The sequence below is a fragment of the Thermobia domestica genome, chromosome 3 (assembly GCF_964235325.1).
Source record: "Thermobia domestica chromosome 3, izTheDome1.hap1.1, whole genome shotgun sequence".
Taxonomy (NCBI): Eukaryota; Metazoa; Arthropoda; class Insecta; order Zygentoma; family Lepismatidae; genus Thermobia; species Thermobia domestica.
Genome location: NC_137456.1, coordinates 56699669 through 56719214, shown reverse-complemented (window position 1 = coordinate 56719214; position 19546 = coordinate 56699669). Strand labels below are relative to the sequence as shown.

General features: G+C 32.1%; 1 protein-coding gene across 50 annotated transcripts in view; it reads right to left on the bottom strand.

Annotated features, from left to right (window-relative positions):
* Mhc (myosin heavy chain) overlaps positions 1-7208 on the bottom strand; it is a 99053-nt gene extending 91845 nt beyond the window's left edge. For 33 of the 50 annotated variants that reach the window (XM_081750893.1, XM_081750870.1, XM_081750903.1 and 30 more), the window contains exons 1-3: positions 6929-7208; positions 4615-4758; positions 487-643 (exon numbers count right to left, since the gene is read on the bottom strand). In XM_081750893.1, the coding sequence (XP_081607019.1) occupies positions 487-643; positions 4615-4758; positions 6929-7135 (508 nt within the window). In that variant the 5' untranslated portion in view covers positions 7136-7208. Of the gene's footprint in view, positions 1-486; positions 644-4384; positions 4529-4614; positions 4759-6928 lie in introns of all 50 variants that reach the window. The other 17 variants (XM_081750891.1, XM_081750902.1, XM_081750898.1 and 14 more) reach the window with 1 other exon arrangement.
* Positions 7209-19546: the final 12338 nt, after the last annotated feature.

Sequence of the window (19546 nt, the reverse complement as noted above, 5' to 3'; positions counted from 1 at the left end):
AAAAAATAAGGTAACTTCTTCGCATGTTTTTCCCTGTATATCTGCTTCCCTGTAATCTGAACCTGCAAGCATACGTATATGGAGCATCTATGATATTCTTTGTAATTATTAGTCTCCCCTAGTCTTCGACTCACTATATGTTATTTCTTAAAATTTTGCTTAACTAAAAGCAAATTCCCTACATACTAGCGCCATCGATTGGCGTAAAGCAGAACAGGTAGCGATACCTATTAGTGAGACTATTGATTATTAAGAATTAGCGTTATTCACAGACTCAGAATCTGGATTTTCTTAAAGGGGGAGGATAGCTATTGCAACGGTTATTTTGCATTCTGATGCGTTGAAGAGAGTTCAAAGGAATATCACAGAACGTTAGAGAATTGTAGAGGACACGCACACATGTTTTGCATTAAAGTTCCAGCGTTTCTAATCACTCTTTAACATCTTAATATCTATCCTGTTGTAGTGATTATTAGAAATACTTACTAGTCAACATGTTCACGTAGGCACCGTCAGAGATGGCAAAAATATGTGGTGGCACCTCATTTCGCCTCTTGCCTCTGTACAACTTGGCGCATCGGTTAGTGTATACGGGGTATCTTTTGTAGGGGTTGATGGCGACACAGAAGAGGCCGGAGTAGGTCTGATGATAAAGATAAGATCAAATCAGGATAGATTTTGGTTTATATTTTCATACTATTTTACAATAAAGTCATGTCATAATATTAAGCTATTAATATTCGTGATAGCTAAAAGAATTTTTGGACCTTAATTACTTGAATATCATATCGAAAATTATTTGGTCTAGGAATTAATTTGTGCGGGTGGACAAGAGATGGCGCAACGAACGGAGCGTCCCACAGTTCCGTGTATCCACACATGTGTTGCAAACCCCTGTCATCGCGTATCGTTCGTAGTATAGGGCAGTGGATTAAAGCGTCAACAACACCAGTTTGTAGTTAAGTGAACATGGCGCAATTTGTGCCTGATAAAGGGTTTTTGCGGGGTGTCCTGCTGCATTACTTTAACATGCAGAAAAGTGCGACTGAAAGTCATCGTATTTTGGTGGAAGTGTATGGTGACCATGCTCTAGCTGAGCGAACGTGTCAGAAGTGGTTTGCACGGTTTAGAAGTGGTGATTTCGGCTTGGCAGACCAAGAGCGAGCTGAACAGCCAAAAAAATTTCAAGACGAAGAATTGAGAGCATTGCTCGAGCAGGATTCGTGTCAAACGCAGGAACAACTTGCAGCAGCATTAGGCGTTGATCAAACAACAGTCTCCAAACGCTTGAAAGCCATGGGAATGATTCAAAAGATGTCACATTGAGTTCCACATGAATTGAAAGACAGAGACGTTGAAAGACGAAAAACCATTTGCGAATTGCTGCTTCAACGACAGAGCAGAAAGGGGTTTCTGCATCGAATTATTACGGGTGATGAGAAGTGGATCCATTACGAGAACCCTAAACGAAAAAAGGCCTGGGTGAAACCAGGTGAACCAGGCCCATCACAACCAAAACGAGATATTCACTGTGCAAAGGTTATGCTGTGCATATGGTGGGATATGAAAGGTGCGGTGTATTATGAGCTGCTGCAACCGGGTGAAACTATGAATGGAGAACGTTATCGACGACAATTAATACGTTTGAAGTAAGCTCTGGCCAGAACACGACCAGAATGGGAGAACAGACATGATAAACTTATTGTTCAACATGATAACGCTCGCCCACATGTCGCAAAACCGGTCAAAACCTATTTAGAAAATGTCGGATGGGAAGTTTTACCCCACCCGCCGTATTCACCAGACGTTGCTCCTTCGGACTACTACTTGTTCGATTGCATGAACAACGATTTGATTGGACAGCGGTTTACTTCTTCAGAAGATATCGAAACATGGGTCTCTGACTGGATCGCTTCCAAGGATGAGGACTTCTTTTGCCACGGAATCCGTACATTGCCTGACAGATGGGCGAAAGTGGTGGCTAGCGATGGACAATATTTTTCTTAAGGTATTTATGTATTTTGTGTTTGTACTACAGCTTCAATGTGTGCGTACCAACCGCACGAATTAATTCCTAGACCAAATAGTTACTACAAAATAATATTTTAGAAAAAATATGTTTGTAACAAATTATTTTGTAGTTTTAAAATTGTCATAAATTTACCTTAATAAATCTTATATAAATATATTTCAATGTAAAACATTTACAAACCACACTTACACACCAGGAAACAATAGGAAAAGGGACACATTAAACAAATACATAGGGAATTTCACTCTAACAAATAAATTTGAATACTGCGACTTTTTTGTCATTCATAGTTATGAACCTAATGAAATACTATTAAAATTGTATTTAAAAAAATAGCTGAAACATTCTTTTTTCCTAGACCTTGTTCCAAAAAAGTTGCAGTATTCAATATATATAGTTTTTGTACAAAAACGTTGAAACTCAAAAATGATAAAACACAACAGACACAAAATTTTCCTCACATTCCGAGATTGTACTACAACTAATTTAATTGTTATGTAATATTTCCTTGTTGATAAGTAACTTTTTATGTAGATATCATGGGCGCCTGCAGCAAGAGTCTGAGAGGACAAGTACGCTTCTCTGGGTTCTTACTGAGTTCTTTCATCCAGCCCACCTGACTTGTTATTGAAAATGAATTTCTTATGTAATCTCTTAAACTGAGCTGAAAGTTTCTTCTAGGATAACCGATGTCCGAATTGAAAATATCCTCCGCGTTGGAACATCCAATGTACCACCGAACATTGGCAGACTGGTTAAGTGTTCCACCAAAATGGTAAATAAATAGATTTTTTTTACTTTTCTTTAGTAAGTAAATATTGTGGTTACCGTTATAACAATTTTTATGTTTCTGTGATAATAGTGAACGACAAACGATTTTAAAAATTGAATATGGCCATTCAGTTCTTGTGAAAATGTTGTATATTGTCTCGTACGGCTCTCAACGCCAGTAAGTCCTCTGTGATTGACCCACTTCCTATTCCAACTTGCAACTTGCCTGTTTTACATAAACTACTGTGTACATCAAGGTGAGTATATTCGCGACTTCGCTTGTGTGTCAGCCTCTTGCGGGCGATTCTGGTAGATACTATTTTTATCGGATAAATGGATCACTGAAAACGACGATACCCAAAGAAAAAAATATTCAGATGTGAACTAAGTTCTGAAACAATTCTGTTTCTGTTTGCTCGAAATATGAGAAAAATAAGGCTTCAAGAAGCCATTTTTAGGTAATCAGACTTCTTTCATTGTGAGCAAAACAATCTTAAGTCTGTGTCCACAATAATATAAAAAACAGGTAGAAAAACATACTTTGGTACCTTAATTTCATCATGCATACAGTGACACTTTAACAATAATATTACCAGCACAGATGCAATACGTATGAAATACAGAAGAGAGGAATAAAAACTTTCTCCAAATGTACGTATAATAGAAAGTAAGTATTCTTTCCGTACAATACATTTCATTCTGTGCTGGTAGCATTTTGCTGTTCTAATTACTAAATATGTTGACCAAATTTTTGAAAGGAGAGAATCTGTCCTTAATATTCTCTTGTTGATTAACAACCGGAGAAAGAAAGGAGAGAAGAACCTTGCTAGGTAACAGAAATATTATGTAATTAGAAACAAACGTAGGAATCCCTGTCTGGAACAAGGCTGGATCCCAAATAACAAAACGTGCTCGCAATGTTTCTTGCTTTTTGATTAAAAAAAAAAAAAAAAACCTAACAATATCAAAATTAAACCAAATATTCTGGAACTGCAAGCAAGTTTTGCTTCACCTGTGGATAGAAACAAATAAACAAGATGAGGTAATGGGTGATTTTAGTCACCTTTCTTTTCCTCAGTTTGTAGACGGTGTGGAAGTGGGGATGAATGATTATCTGTCTTGTTGATTATTCATAGGAAGCGAGGGGTGGACGGGGGGTGATAGTATATAAAGGGACATAGCGAACTACATCTAAAGAAGCGAATTGTTTATTTCAAGGTGTTGCAAACTGAAAAATAAAAGAACATTGAACTGAAAGAACATAGGGGATTGGGGAACAGAAAAAAAATGAAGCGCATACTATAAAGCAAACAAGCAAAAGGAAAAAATGTACATGAAAAGCAAAAGGCATCTCATATGCCTGGTGAGATCTTGGCAGAAATCTTTTGTTGCAAAAAAAAAAAAAAAAAAAAAAAAAAAAAAAAAAAAAAAAAAAGCTGTTTACAAGTGATATTGCGAAAAGGAAGAAAAATAAGTAAAGTGGTCTTTTTCTTTGCTAACTGAAGGTAAGCGAGCTTGGTAACTTTTGCAAGCAGGTTAGAAGGACGTTACTGGGGGCTGCTGCTGTTAGCAGCGACTTACGTAGATCAGCTTATGATAGTATCTCTCCTTCAAGGTATATAATACAGAAGCGTCATTAAGATATGTCAAGTTAGACATATCTTCGCATTTCTCAAACTTGGGGGGGTTCACTTGTTGCAGTTGGTCCTTCTTGAAGTCCCTCTCCTGTTTACGGAAAAGAAAGTACTCTATTAATAAACACTTTTATCTATTCACACTACAGACATGAAGGAAAATAATAAGATACTCACGTAGATCAATTTACAATAATATCGTTGCTTCAAATTGTGTAGCACACTGGCTTCGTTTAAATATGTCAAGTCGGCCATATCCTCAACTTTCTCGAATTTTGGTGGATTTACTTGAGAAAGCTGATCCTTCTTGAAAGATTTCTCCTAAAATACAATTAAGATTATGTTATCGTGTGCTAAATCCCTTTTGTTTTCGGTTTTCTGGTGGCTCCTGTAAATCTGCATTTTCAGCGAACGATCTCCAACCTTCAAAATAGACACTGGCAGGTTATAATAAAGCAGGATCAGTTGTTTACTTTTTAAGTCTTCTCTTCTTGTAGACACGGTATAATATACGTTAAACAAAAATATTTTATTTGTGACAATTTTCTAATAATGTATACTGTTCATACATTTTGGAATAAGATGTTGTTTTAACAAGATTTGAATTTGTTACGTTAGTGTTGAACTAATTAAAAGATAAAATGTTTGTTAACAAATCTTTTAAACAAATTTTAACATTTTGATTTTAATAATTTAGCGTATACATTTACAATAGGACTTGTGGTTTGGATTCAACATTAAACTCTACCGAAAATTTATATAATATCAGTATTGATTAAAAAAAAAAAAAAACTCTCAATTCCAGTCAACAGAATAAATGAAATCTGCGCACACTACATGTTTTTCTCTAAATATAATTTTTAACTTACTTAAAAATCTTTCATAAACGATCTTTATATATATAAAAAAATCTTTTATAACGTTATGGTTACGTGAGATTATTTCCTCACTGCTTGACTAATATTTTGAACTAATTAAAACTTCAAGTGAATTTTATTTTCAAAATTCACCGAACACGTAACTTATTACATTTCAGAACAAGTATTACTATTGAAACATATGCTTTAAGACAAACACCAATTTTGAAACCTGATTTGTTTCAACATAGCTTCTTGAAGTCTCTGTCTTCTAGTTGCATTTACAGAAACAACGTAGGAAAATATGAAGCATAGTACTGAATTACAAATTTTGTTTATTTGAAATTTTCAAAGGGTTGCCCAAAAGTAGAAGTTTGAAGTGGATTTTTTTTTAAAACCTGTATAAGGTTTTGCCTTCTGCAATAGGATTTTTTTGACTATATTGATAATATAACATGTAGGTAAGATTTTAACACCGAAACATAACATGTAGGTAAGATTTTAACACCGAAACACGGATATTAATTTTAAGATTGAATTAATCTTTAGAGAGAACACTTAGATGAATTAACGACTTGCATAGTATTTCGATTAGTTTTCAAAGAAATCAACATGGCATACGTTTCAACTGTATGAAAGATATTTAGAATATTCCTAACCTTCTATGTGACTATGAAAGAAAGGACAACTAATACATCAGATGAGTATCTAATCAATCTAATAATTTCAATAGGTTTGTTACTTCGTCATTGTATAAGAAGCACAGATAACTATTTTTCTTATGAAACTAATAATGTACATCAAGCCAGTAGCCTGGATAATAAACTCATGAAAATTGTCTTATGTACTCTGGAATTGAGGAGTTTGATGTAATAAGGGCGTAAGCGAGTTTACGCTCTTTTTGCATCAAACGCATTTGTGGCTTTTGCCACGCTTGTTTAACCTCCTGGTAACATTTCAATTGAAGATCGGAATAAAATGGTGCATAATACATTGTTTTATGTAAAAAAAAAAAAAAAAAAAAAAAACTACTTAAATTTTCAACATCTTTTTCTCCAACTGCATGTTTCAGACTTACACTCTTTTTGCATCAAACTCCTCAGTTATGAGTTCATCAGATGTATTTTGTAATTTAACTTGAATAATTTATTTCGTATTGCAGAAGATTTAAGCAGTAATTGTTTATGCTACCAATTATAGTAATGATCTGCAGCTGATATACCTCTCAGAATAAGATTTTTAAACGCAAAATCAGTTACAACTTCCTAAGCGTTAAATATACTTTTAAAACTTTTCAGGGAAACGTTAAACTCTTTGGAGTTTTGTTTTGGCTATGGACTTGTAATACATATGTTTGAATTTTGTCTTTAGGAATATGAAAAAAAAAAAGGTAAAAGATAATCCAACAAATGGGGTACTTAACTATTTCTGATACATTTTAGATTTTATTACTTTGGTTTATGAAAGAAAGAAGAGTTAAGTATTTATAACCTAATCAAGAATTTGATCACTTCTACAGTTTGTAACAGAAAGGAGAGCACATATAGTGTAAGGATTATAATGAATGCTTAATGTAATAGACAGAATATCCAGCTTGATGTCCAAACATTTCTATTTATCCATGATTAACTCACCTCACCACCAGGAAGAGAGACGGTGACAAGGTCTCCCTTGGTGGTCTTGATTTCACCGAGCAGGTAGCCCTCTTTGTCATCTGGAACCCAGCAAGCCTTCTTGGCATCATAAGGTTTCGTTTGGTCGATTCGCTTCTGTTCCAGAGATACGAACAGGTACGGGGTGGGATCGGGGTCATCCCCGGTTGATACTTCAACTCTCGGCATTTTCGACTGTTAAGAAGGACTGCAGAGGACGACTCTTAGACACACAAGAAGGCAGAACAGCCCTGGAGCTTCTCTAGAAAAACAAATAAAGTATTGTTAGACGTTAAGCATACATGTTATAACAAATAATAATTTTAACTTATAATGTAATTTGTGGTAATTTGACGTGCTAATACTTAATGCACATTCATTCTTAATTTTGAGAAATGCGTTGAACTCAAATTTCCGCTAACATAAAATGAAAATTTTGAGAGTTTAGTAACTAACTTCTGTCTATGCTAGCATTTATTTCTTGATATTTTAACATGTAATGTATCTTATTTACCACAGTAGAATTAATCATTAAAAATATACTTTCTTAATTTCTAAAGTCTTCGCAAATATATACGGTAGATGTTGTTCTACTTAAGATTTACTTAGATATCTAGAACAAACATATGTGTATTTTATTGTGAATAAGAACAATAAAACTTCAGCGTCAAATTACCTTTACAATATCTAGATATTTACATAATTAAATATTACATAAACTGTCTGTCATAAATTATTAGTGGCATTTTTATGGCTGCTGATTAGAACTTCTTTTTTAGAAAACTCTTAAGCACTACCAGTTTAGCTATTAATTAAGTGACAGGATAATTAGTAACATAGTAAAAAGTGCAGGTTCGATTCTTGGATTAGCCATCTTGTTGAGCGTTATATACGATTTTCCTTAGATTGCATGGATCTCAGACTACTTAAGGAGATAGTTTTATTATTCCCTTGTTATTTACTTCTGTAGACAGCATTTTAACAGCTGAGAAGTATTATTTCTCGTAGTTATGATAGAACCCAAGTTATAACATTCTAATAAAAGTACAAAAATATATTACTAATGAGAATAACTGTTCATCCTATGTTTATCTTCACTATTTTTAAATTTTATTTAAGGCTATTAGTTGTCCTTCCCACACTGCTCGAATATGAAGAAAACAAAAGCAAGTTTAATATATTGCGAATCAATATAACTAACTACAAATATTTTAAAGCAGTCATTTGAAAAATCGTTATGATGTGTTGCATTATAATATAAATTACGATATTAATTTGATAGTGAAAATACTACGGTGTTTTAACTCCAATATATTATGAGACAAGCAAATCAAAATACTCAACAACTTAATTATAACAATAAAATATTAATCTTTAAATAACAATCATTGGTAAATGAACACCCATACAAGGAAGATGCCCCCAACTTCTTAAAAAAACTATACCAATAAAATAATTTAAATGATGGAAACACAGCACAATTTTAATCCTATTTTTCATCCATACACGCACACTGCACAATTTTTTTTTGGGGGGGCGGGGGACTAAGTAAAAAAAAAGTTTCAAACAGAGACGTTATTTGGAGAGGAAAAGGGCAATTGCACATCCTGAAATTGAATAATACATATATCTTTTAATCAATTGTGTACTAATAAAAAAATGTAAAACTCTTATGTCGGTGGAGAAGCTTGCTCTTACAAGCAAAATCTTTAATAACGCTGCTGGTTTCAAAACTCAAAGATGATAGTGAATGTACTGGTTTTCTTAATTTATTGTAACGTCATTGACATTATAATATGTTAAGAACTTTAGCTATTATTAGGAATGTTATTTGATAAATATTACTTTTAAAATGTTAAGTTAGATTAGGTTAAATTATATATTTGTTTAAAATATTTTAGATTTACAGTTAATAATCAAACATACATCTCTCCCTTAGCATACAGGGCATATCCATGAGACTTTCAAGAACAAATAACATTTCAAGTATAAGAAAAGATATTTTTGAAACATAATAATTACGTGGACACTGCATTGGTGTCTTATTTATAAATGTATTATAAATAAAATATCAAAATTACTAAAAACAAAAGGAAAGTTGAAAATTTAGCTTTTGAAGATGATTATAAGTTGATAATGTACTGAACAACTAAACCTTGTATTCAATATTTTTGTTATGAAGAAAGAATTAGGAGAATGGTTGTTATTTAGATAAATTAATCACATACGTATAATGAATTAACAAATATTGATTAGAAGTACTAAATTGAATAAGTGTTGAATGAATAAAAGAACAGATATTCACACATACATACACACACACACACATATACACACAAACATAATACATACATATAGGCCTACAAATATATATATTGACAGGAATGTTTAATTGTGAAGTTTTTATGTGATTTGAAGGTATACATGAGAGAGAAGATAGTAAGTTAAAAATCATTAAGTCAGTTTTTTAACTGTCCAAACAATGTATCTCAACGAACATATAACCCTCTCCACTCGTCTTGTGCCTAGTGCATGCCTTCGGTGCGCGAAGTCCCGGGTTCAATTCCCAGTGAGAGGGCCTTGAAGTTTAACAACATTACAGTGGTTCGGACTATCTTAAATTGTAGGTACACGCCTCATATAGCCTCGGTGCTAAAAGGATGCTGAACTTCAACCAACCAAACTAAACGACATGTCGCGCTACAACAGCTCCCCTCGAAATATAAAGGTGCGCAGATAAAAAAGCCAATAAGCTTCTTTAAATCCAAACGTCAGCTAATTATAACCAAAGTAATATCTAAGCATAATGGAAATATTGAATGTTTCAAAACTTTAAGTATTTACGTTCTATATGTAATCATGACTTATTTTATAGTTATTCATGGTTTCTGTGGAAATGTTGTGAGACATTTGCACAGGAAAAAAGCAGTGTTTTCTCGTCTCCATAGTATCATGGTGTTCATTTTTTTAAAAAAGAAATACTGTGCCGGAATCAGTAACAGTAATAAAGACTTTGAAGGATAGTGTATGATTTCTCATTTATGTAATATATTGATCATTTTCTCTGAAACCTCGTGTATCATACAAGGTCTGTGAGCCCTTAAGAGGGACAGTTGTAGAAGTACTTAGCTTCCTTTTGAAGAAAGTATCATTTGATTAAATATAATTCTTCGAAGTTTCAAACTACGATAAATATTAAGTTGAAATATAGAATATATGAGTTAATTAGGTTGGAAAATATGTAGAAATCGGCAATATTTCGAAATGAAGTAAATATGAAGAATCGAAAGATGAACTAAAACAACCAGTACATAGTCTTCTTCATAATTAAAAAAAAAAACTATTTCAATAATTTGAACATGATTAATTTATCTTCTCATAAAAAACGGACACAATTTTGCAATTATAAATATTAAGTACATTCAACGATCTTATTCAAAGCAGGATATTTTATTCTTCAAAATATATCATTTTGATAAATCATGTTGAAAACTAATTTGTAAATGCTGAAGGGCAAAGTATTACAATTCACTTATACGATATGTTAGTGTAATATGTATAAATATCGCTGGGTTGTAAAATTTAATGTTAGCTAAATTGTAAATAATGTAGGAAACACAGCACTTGTATGTCATACATAATACATGTATAATATATATATATATATATATATATATATATATATATATATATATATATATATATATATATATATATATATATATATATATATATATACATCTCATCTAACGACCCAATCTTCTTAAGAGTTAAATTACTAAGGAACGTGAATACACATGACTCCATTTTAGACGGATATTTAAGGGGAGGTTTTGCAATATGTAAACATTAGGTCATAACTATTTAAATAATGTATTTTCATATAAACTTTTAGAAATTTAAAATTTAATTGCCTTCTCCTCTCTGAAATAATCTCTGAATGCGCCACTGACTTCATTCAACACAACTTAGTGAAATTAAAGATAACTATGGTTCAATTACAGCGAAATGAAAATACTTAATGTGTGTGTTCATTTATATGCATGAATAAAATTTTCTTTCAAAGTTTCGCAACGTACCCTGGACTTTTATAAATAGGAAAAGATTAAAAATGCATTTGACGTTAACCTAATAATGTTATTTTAATTACATTGGTGGTTAAGATTTTATAACTTTTTATAAACATAGGGACCACAGGTATTCAGTTTAGTAACTAATTGGAATCACGTACTTATTTGATAGTTTAGCAGGATTATTTAGTACACATTCAAGACAAACATACGCTTTAAAATTTGAAACTTAATGGTAACATAGTACATGTCTACTGAATAATAACATTAATGTTATTAATAAGGCCATAAGATCAGGCAGATTAATTTGTTTCTCTAAGTTATTAAATTATTAATTTAGAATGTGTGTAACAACTCGGATTATTCTTACCAACTCTATAAAAAGTTATTTAAAAAATATCATGTAACCTTTTATAACTAGTCACTTTCTTGCTTAGATTTAGAAAGAACATTTTAAATATAGGTTCGTTTTTCAATTACTGTATTTATAATGTGTATTTAAATTTAATATTATATATATATATATATATATATATATATATATATATATATATATATATGTGTGTGTGTGTGTGTGTGTGTGTGTCATTACAATCATATACAGTATGTTTGAAGTGAATATTTAAGTTACAAAAATAAAGTGAGTTGTTTAATGTAATGTTAACTTTATGTAATTTTTTAATGGAACAAGCGTAATGAATGGTACTTATCAGTTCCACTTGCCCCTTTAGATGAATTATCCTGTACAACAAAAACAAAATTAATGATTGAGGTATTATTATATAAGTATAATAATTCTTGAAATTATTCCACCCAAACACATAGTAACCCCACACAAAGGCAACCTACTCAAGTGCTCCGCTCTGTCAATAGGTGTGAGAAATGCTGTGTTTCTCGCTCTATTTAATATACTTAAGGAAGTACTTGTAATTCAATATCAACGCAGCTTCTTTTGGGCTTTTTGTAGCGGACAGAAACACAACACTACATGCCGTTGTTTTAAAATAGCTTCGCAGCCAGCACCAGATGAAGAGTCAGGAAGAAAAAGCGGCCGGGCCGCGCACAGATCCCAGAATTGGACTGTTCCAGGTTTGCATCTATTAATACACATTCACTCTTTCTCTCTCTCTCTCGTACAGACACAGATATATATGTATGTGTCCCAGAAGAGACAAATCTGCTCTGTTACCTGCTGTTTCCTTAATCAAACGCTTAGCTAACTTTTAAAAGTTGATCCTTAGATTTCGTGTTCGCAGTTCAGTTAAAAAAAAGAATAAGAAGAATGAATATGGTAATTTGAGCACTTCATACTATCTTTGGAATGGAATGGAGAGGAATATTTAATTTGAAATCTCACAACTATGTCTTTCAGGCTAAAGAAGGTGAATAATTTATAGAAATGAATGATTATGCAAACATTGGTGGAATGAAAATGTGGGAATAGATGGAAGAGTCCTGGGAAAACTCACGTACACGACATTATTCACCACAAAATCAAATTACTTAGGATCAAACGAGGGACAGCTTGTACTAGAAATAAGCACTCTGTTACTGAACTACTTTTCATTTGATATATTTCCGGAGAAAGAAAATAGAATAAATTTTCGAATATCCTACAGGACAAAATAACTTCTATCATTAACGGCGTTGAATAACTGTACCATCTTTGTTTTATTTAGCCCATTGATTTATACGGAGAACTATCTTTCTGTGTTCTTTAAAATGAATTGGAATTTTAATGATTTGATTTTACTGATAATTTTGTTGTGTATTATTTTCAATATTTAATAATCCAAAATTTAATTTATGTACAATTAAATTTACATGTACTATTAAATTCATTTTGCAAAAGTAAGTAGAGTTTACTAGATTTGAAGAGGAAATCAGTAAAATCACATCATTAAAGTTCTAGTACCTTTCAAAGGAAACAGGAAAATAGTTCCCCATAGAAATCAAATAAATCAAAGATGGCGTGGGTACTCCACACCGTTAAACTACGAAATCTGATGATGGTTTTAGGAGCTGTTATAACACTAGAAATCTCAGTCAATTTAATGAAGGTTTTAGGAACTGTTATAAAACCAGAAATCTCAGCCAATTTAATGGTGGTTTCAGGAGCTGTTATAAAACCAATGTCATTGTTTAAAAAATAAAATGGATATAATTTCTAATTTTTACGTAGAAAGAAGTGTCTACAGTAACAGATAAAATTAGAGATAGAGATATATATTTTAGAGATAATATTAAATACTTTTTTGGGTGTAGATTTTTAAAAATAACTGTATACTGTATGTGACTATCGTTTAAAACCTTATATTTGTTACAAAATAAAACAATTTTACTTTCAAAATGGGTATTTTTAAATGTTTGGATATTTTATTCTGAATAACTTTAAAAAATAACACTTCTGAATAACCTTAATACTTCTAAATAACCTTAAAAATAATAATTAATTAATTTTAATATTAGGACTTGACCCATTTTTCTGATCTTTTGACTTTTATTTTAAAAAAAAGAAGTTGAGTTCACGCAGAGAAACTTTATCTACTGCTGTCAATCAGATTGGATATACATATTTTATTACTCTAGGTCCATGTCTCATGATAGCCCCGGTAGTGGAAAAGAGTGTTAAACCCAATAATGAATCAACCAATCAATAAATGATTTGTTTTAAGATTGATTTTTAATGGTCAATTTTCTGTAATTGGATTGTTTGATTGACTTTTTATTAATTTCCTTCTTTTATTTTTCTGTAATTGGATTGTTTGATTGATTTTTCTATATTTTTTTATATTTGGATAGATTTTTTATTAATTTCCTTCTTTTATTTTTCATTTTTGGATTGATTTTCTATAATTAGATTTATTTTTTTATTTATTTTATTTAAAAATTACTTCACACAGATTTATTATACATGACTTGGCGATCAATCAATAGCCTGCCCACAAAAGGTTTATTACAGATCTTATGTACGCTTAACTCAACAAGAAAATATATAATGTTGAAAATGGAAGATGCTTACATGAACATTAAATAATAATTTGATCATTAATCTTGATAGCATGGGCGACCAATAGGAGGGGAGGACCAGATAACATCATACTAGCTTGGATTGAGTAATAACTGTGGCCTACTACTTATATTCTTTATGGATTCTTATTTTGAAGATACTAATATTTGCGTCTTAATTATATTTTCTTGTGAAATATTTATTGTGCTGTGATTATATATTTTATAACATTTTGCTGAAAACATCTTATTCCATTTTAAATTTTTATGCTCATTACCTTTAAATTTCTTACAAAAAATTTTTTTAAAAAAAGTAGGGATGAGCTTAACGAAGAGCCTTAAGATGCCTAATCACGGCGAAATTAAAATATCGCTAATTTTACAGTAATTATATATATCTTCAAATAGATAAAAGTAATCGAAAAGTGAAACAAGAGCTCGCTAGACAATTATTATTTTGCAGGAGGTACCGTTATCATAAGTCACCTAGTAGTTTTTCGTTTGCAGCCATTTATAAACGCAACAATAAATGCCGAGTTTCTAAGTGGCTGGAAATCAAAAGCAGATAAGTGAGTCGTGATATGGCATTTCATATAAGATATTATCGTCTAGCGAGCTCTTGTTCCACTTTTCGATTACTTTTATCTATTTGAAGATATCACATAGTTACTGTAAAATTAGTGGTATTTTAATTTCGCCGTGATGGGGCCTCTTAATATTTCACTAATTATTTTATTTTCATTCACTTATGACCCATCATCCATTTCTTTAACCTAGAGTAGTGTATTCAGTCTATTCCAAAATACCACTTCTTCCATTCAACTTTTATCTTATATAAACTCTCAAAGTTACTTGCTTTAAATTTTTGGTATCTTAAAATGATTGAGCGTATTCGGTTGAACGTCCCTAGCTTAGAGGACATAATCATGAATCATTAATTCTAAATATCATTTCATTATTTTTCTAATGGATACAGTAACGAAATCAGTTTTTTATGTCGTTCAAAGAAAGTGAGTTGAAAACAAAGAATACATATCTTTCTTCAATCTCGGAGAATACGTAAAATAGCTGCGAGCTTAAGGCATCATACCAATATTTGCAGAAAAAATTCAAAACTAGAGAGAAATATATTTATAATCTTCCTCCAAATAAAATCTGAAAAACTAACGTGACACTATAGTCTACCTCGATGTAACTTGATCCCATGCATTTTAACAAAAAATTATACTACAGACTATAGTCCATGCAACATGATTAGTAATTCTAGTTTCGAGATGCAGGTCATTATTTTCGGAGGCCCCATGATCACAACACAAAGTTGATCAGATATTAAAGCGTAGTGAAGAAAGTGGGTGTAGCTTACTTTTGGTCATATAGCTCTTACCTCTGGTGCGTGGGGTCTCTGATTTGGTTCCCAGCCAAGTGAGTTTGTGGTGGACAACATCGTGTCCGTGGGTTTTCTCTAGGTACTCCCGTTTCTTCACACAATCGCATTCCACAACTCTTCCATCATCATTCACTTGCCTTAATCATCCGTCTCCCTTAGCCTATCAGGCATAATCGTGGGACGTTAAACTGAAAGATTTTTACTTTTGGTCATCCTGTTAGTAAACGTACCAAAACTAATAACATTAAGTTAATATGAATTTAATTGATTATTTTGGTGGAGTCTTTTACATTATAAATCCTAATTTTTAATAAAGCTTCATCTTGGGTACATGATTAGCATGAGAACCACGGTGACTCAATGCTAGAGCGCCTATCTCTGGTGCGTGAGTCCCTGATTCAATCCCAGCTCCTTCCAAGTTGGGTCTGTGGTGAACAAACACCGTGTTCTCGGGATACTCCCGTTCATTCCCACTTTTATAATTCCGTTATTATCATCTATCTCATCATCATTTCCCTTAGCCTTGGTGCGTAATCGTAGAACGCTAAAATAAAAAAAAATCGGTTAACGTAACTAGGGTTCGATTCCCCCTGGGTACTCCTGTGGTTAGGGTCTCACATTAAGTTGTAGGTCCATGTCTCAAATAACATCGGTGCTGATAGGAACATTAAACTTCAAAACAACAACTTATGAAAGACCCGTTAGCTTACTGGTAGAGTGCTCACGTCTGATGCGAGGGAACCCTGGATTGATCGTAGCTTTATATTTTCTTACGAATCTTTCGTTACTTCCATATTTTCATTCCACCATTTGTTTTCGTAGTCATTCATTTTCATTAATAATCGGTCTCCTTTAGCCAACAGGGGATAATCGTGGGAGGAAAAACTACGGACCTTATTTCAATATTACCCACGTAATTTTCAATAATCATTAGATTTTTTAATAGGCTATGAATTTATTATTGAAATTGAAATGAAATTTCTTGTTTTACGTCATTGATTATGCTGCGTACGCTAAAAAGAGACACATGATTAATGAAAGTGAATGATTACGAAATAATTAGTGGAGGAGAATCCCGAGAAAACCCACGGATACGAATGTTGTCCACCATAAACTCACACTTGGCCTGGGATTGAATCAGTATTAATGAAGTTCTTGATATTCTATGATTATTATTATATCAAATGATGACGCAGGGATAAGTTGATTCGGGAAGAAATGATTTTATAAATATACTATGTTCTCTCATCGTCCCCGCCCCCAAACAAAACTGACTACGCCACAGATACTGAATATGTTTGTTGCAGGTATTCCAATGTTGAGCCGATTTTCAACTTGTAAGTAGTTGAAGCTGATTTTCTTCCAGTAATGAGTTGACTATGTAATTACTTAGTTCGGAATAAGTTTATTTTTTTCTTTTACTCGCATTTGTTTAAATGTTGAGAATAGTGTATTTTATTACAATCAAGACTGATTTCACTCTCTTCAAGCAAATGTTGAGAATAGTGTATTTTATTACAATCAAGACTGATTTCACTCTCTTCAAGCAAACTCTAACAAATAGTGTTCAATGTGTTTTAATGCTAATTGCTAATCCGTTCTCTCATATGGATTATAATAACGATCTACTAAGTAGATCAAGTTCTCAGTTGCGGCAAATGACTACTAATAATGGCAGAAAAATACCTATGATGATGAAATATATTAAAAACTGAATGTTAACAATTTAATCAAGTCTATTTTTGTTTCAATGCGTTTTTCTTCGATCTTAACATAAATATAAATTAGGTAATCAGTTACAGTTTAGTTCTCCCCACTAGTCCAGTGACTAGCACCTCTGCTTATGGTGGACGTGGTCATGGGTACGATCCAAGTGGGAAGGCAAAAAATAATTTAATTTCACAATCGTTCACTTTCATGAATCATCCGTCTCTTTTACCCTAAAATCATAAAGTGGAACGTTAACCTAAAAAAATCATTTCATTTTTTTCAGTTATAATTTATAATCAATATGTCAAACAAACAAATGATCAATCTGCATGAGTTTAGATTGACTACTGCAGATTAATTAACAACTTAATAAGTCAAGCCAAATTCTGGGATGGTATCTTATAAAAGGTCACTATTAAATTCTTTCTATAAGCTGGGCTAAATTCAGGAAAAATATCCCACATTCGAAGGCCATTGTAATTTTTCTCTTTATTTGACCACTTAGTAAAATTGAACCAAATTTCGGGATGGTATCTTATAGAAAAGCCAGAGTTGCATTCAATCTGTTCAGTAAGTTGAACCTAAGTTTCGGGATATTACTATATATTCGAAGACTTATTATGCTTATCGATTTAATAAGCATAGCTAACTTCTGAGTGATAATCTACTTAATATATATATATATATATAATTAGGTTTCATGTATTAGTCCTTATAGTAACAAGAATCAAATTTTGGGTCATCTTTCATAAAAAAGTTATACATTCTTATAATTGTCCAACTTAGCTGCTTGAGCTAAATGGTATCTTTGATGATAAGGCCATAAATTGGCTAGTTATTTGTTCTAGAGTTAAGAATTATTCATTTGGAATAATGAACTTCCGGTAATTTTATTTAAACAACTGCCATTTAAGCTCTGAAATGTATTTCTTGTTCATCGAAAGAGTACTTAGGAGATTTCTGATTTGTATGATGGCTACTAATTGGAGTTAACCCATCCATCAGTTAACAGAATTAAAAGTGAAGTGATATAATAATTAATCATTCATTTATGTGATAAAGGCTCCGAATTCAGATTTCGAATTTCACTGAACTTAATTCTGTAATTGTTTTATAAAATTATGTCTAACATTATCGATATTTTTGCTTAATAATTTTATATTTTTTAACATATCGTAGTTGTTGGCTATTGATTTCAATATACCATAACCTAAACTAAACAGTCTTTAAGAGGCAAGGACCCAGCTTGTGATACTGATGCTTTGAAGATGATGTGTGGTCTGCACATCGGTTTCCCTTGCCGTTAATGCAGGCTTTCTAGACTGGGGTTCACTATTTCTTTCTTTTAAGTAGCTCCCCAATTGTACTCACGACGTTTGGTGGAAACCACAAAGCCAACACCAACTGATAAGTACGAATGGTCATCCATCTTTCCTCTGACCAGACTCGGGACTGCTCGACTTCTCAGATCTCACAAAAGTGAGACTCGGGCGTTGACTCAATATTCCATAAGAAGTTAATATAAATAATGATGAAACAGTGTAATAGTAGTCGAATAGAAGGAAATGAATTCATCTATGGAAAAGAAAGAAAGAAAAAAGATACTACAATTGTCTTCTAGAATCCTGCATTTCTTTTGGAATGAAACTTGCAATCTCGCAAGTCGAAGGTGAGCACGCTATCATTGTGCTAAACTCAAATTAAACTTTAGTTTCATATATCGTGGTCAATGACTTAAAAGGAAGCATAATCTAAAAAAAGTAAGGAAATATAAAAAAACATGTTCTACAACTAATTTATAAACTCATGCCACCCTCGTGTAACGGAGGCTTAGTTACTTTTCTTTATTTAAGATAAACAATAAATGATTGGCCACATATACGCACTCACACAAATACACAAGCACACATCACATACATCCATCGAAAGGGGAATAAAGTTTTAACACATTATTTTTGTTATTTAAGAAAAGGATTATTAGACATGAGTTCAATAGAAATTAATTTAAGGTTATTTAAAGCTATTAGCAGTGTATTTATGGTACGTGACTTATTTTGTCATTGTACTAGGTGAAAGTTCAATTTTGTAGGTAAAAATCTGGGAAGAATTAGTCCTTATTTAAAGGTCCATCTCAACATTCGTCTTGTGAAATCACTGACGCCGTCCATCAAAATAAATTGTGCAAATGATAGTGGAGTTTCAATTCTAATATGAGAAGAATGTATCGTATTTCTTTAATATGATGAAAAGTTGTTGATGTTAGTTGCTGGCTGAGCTGCAGGCATAGAATCACACGATAAAAATCAACGTTGAGAAGGAAAATCGAAATTACTAGATTTGCATGTGATTGTCAGAAATATTAAAGTACAACTAGAATCAGAAATCGTTTAATTTGACAGCTGAGTTCATTAGAGTCACTAAAGA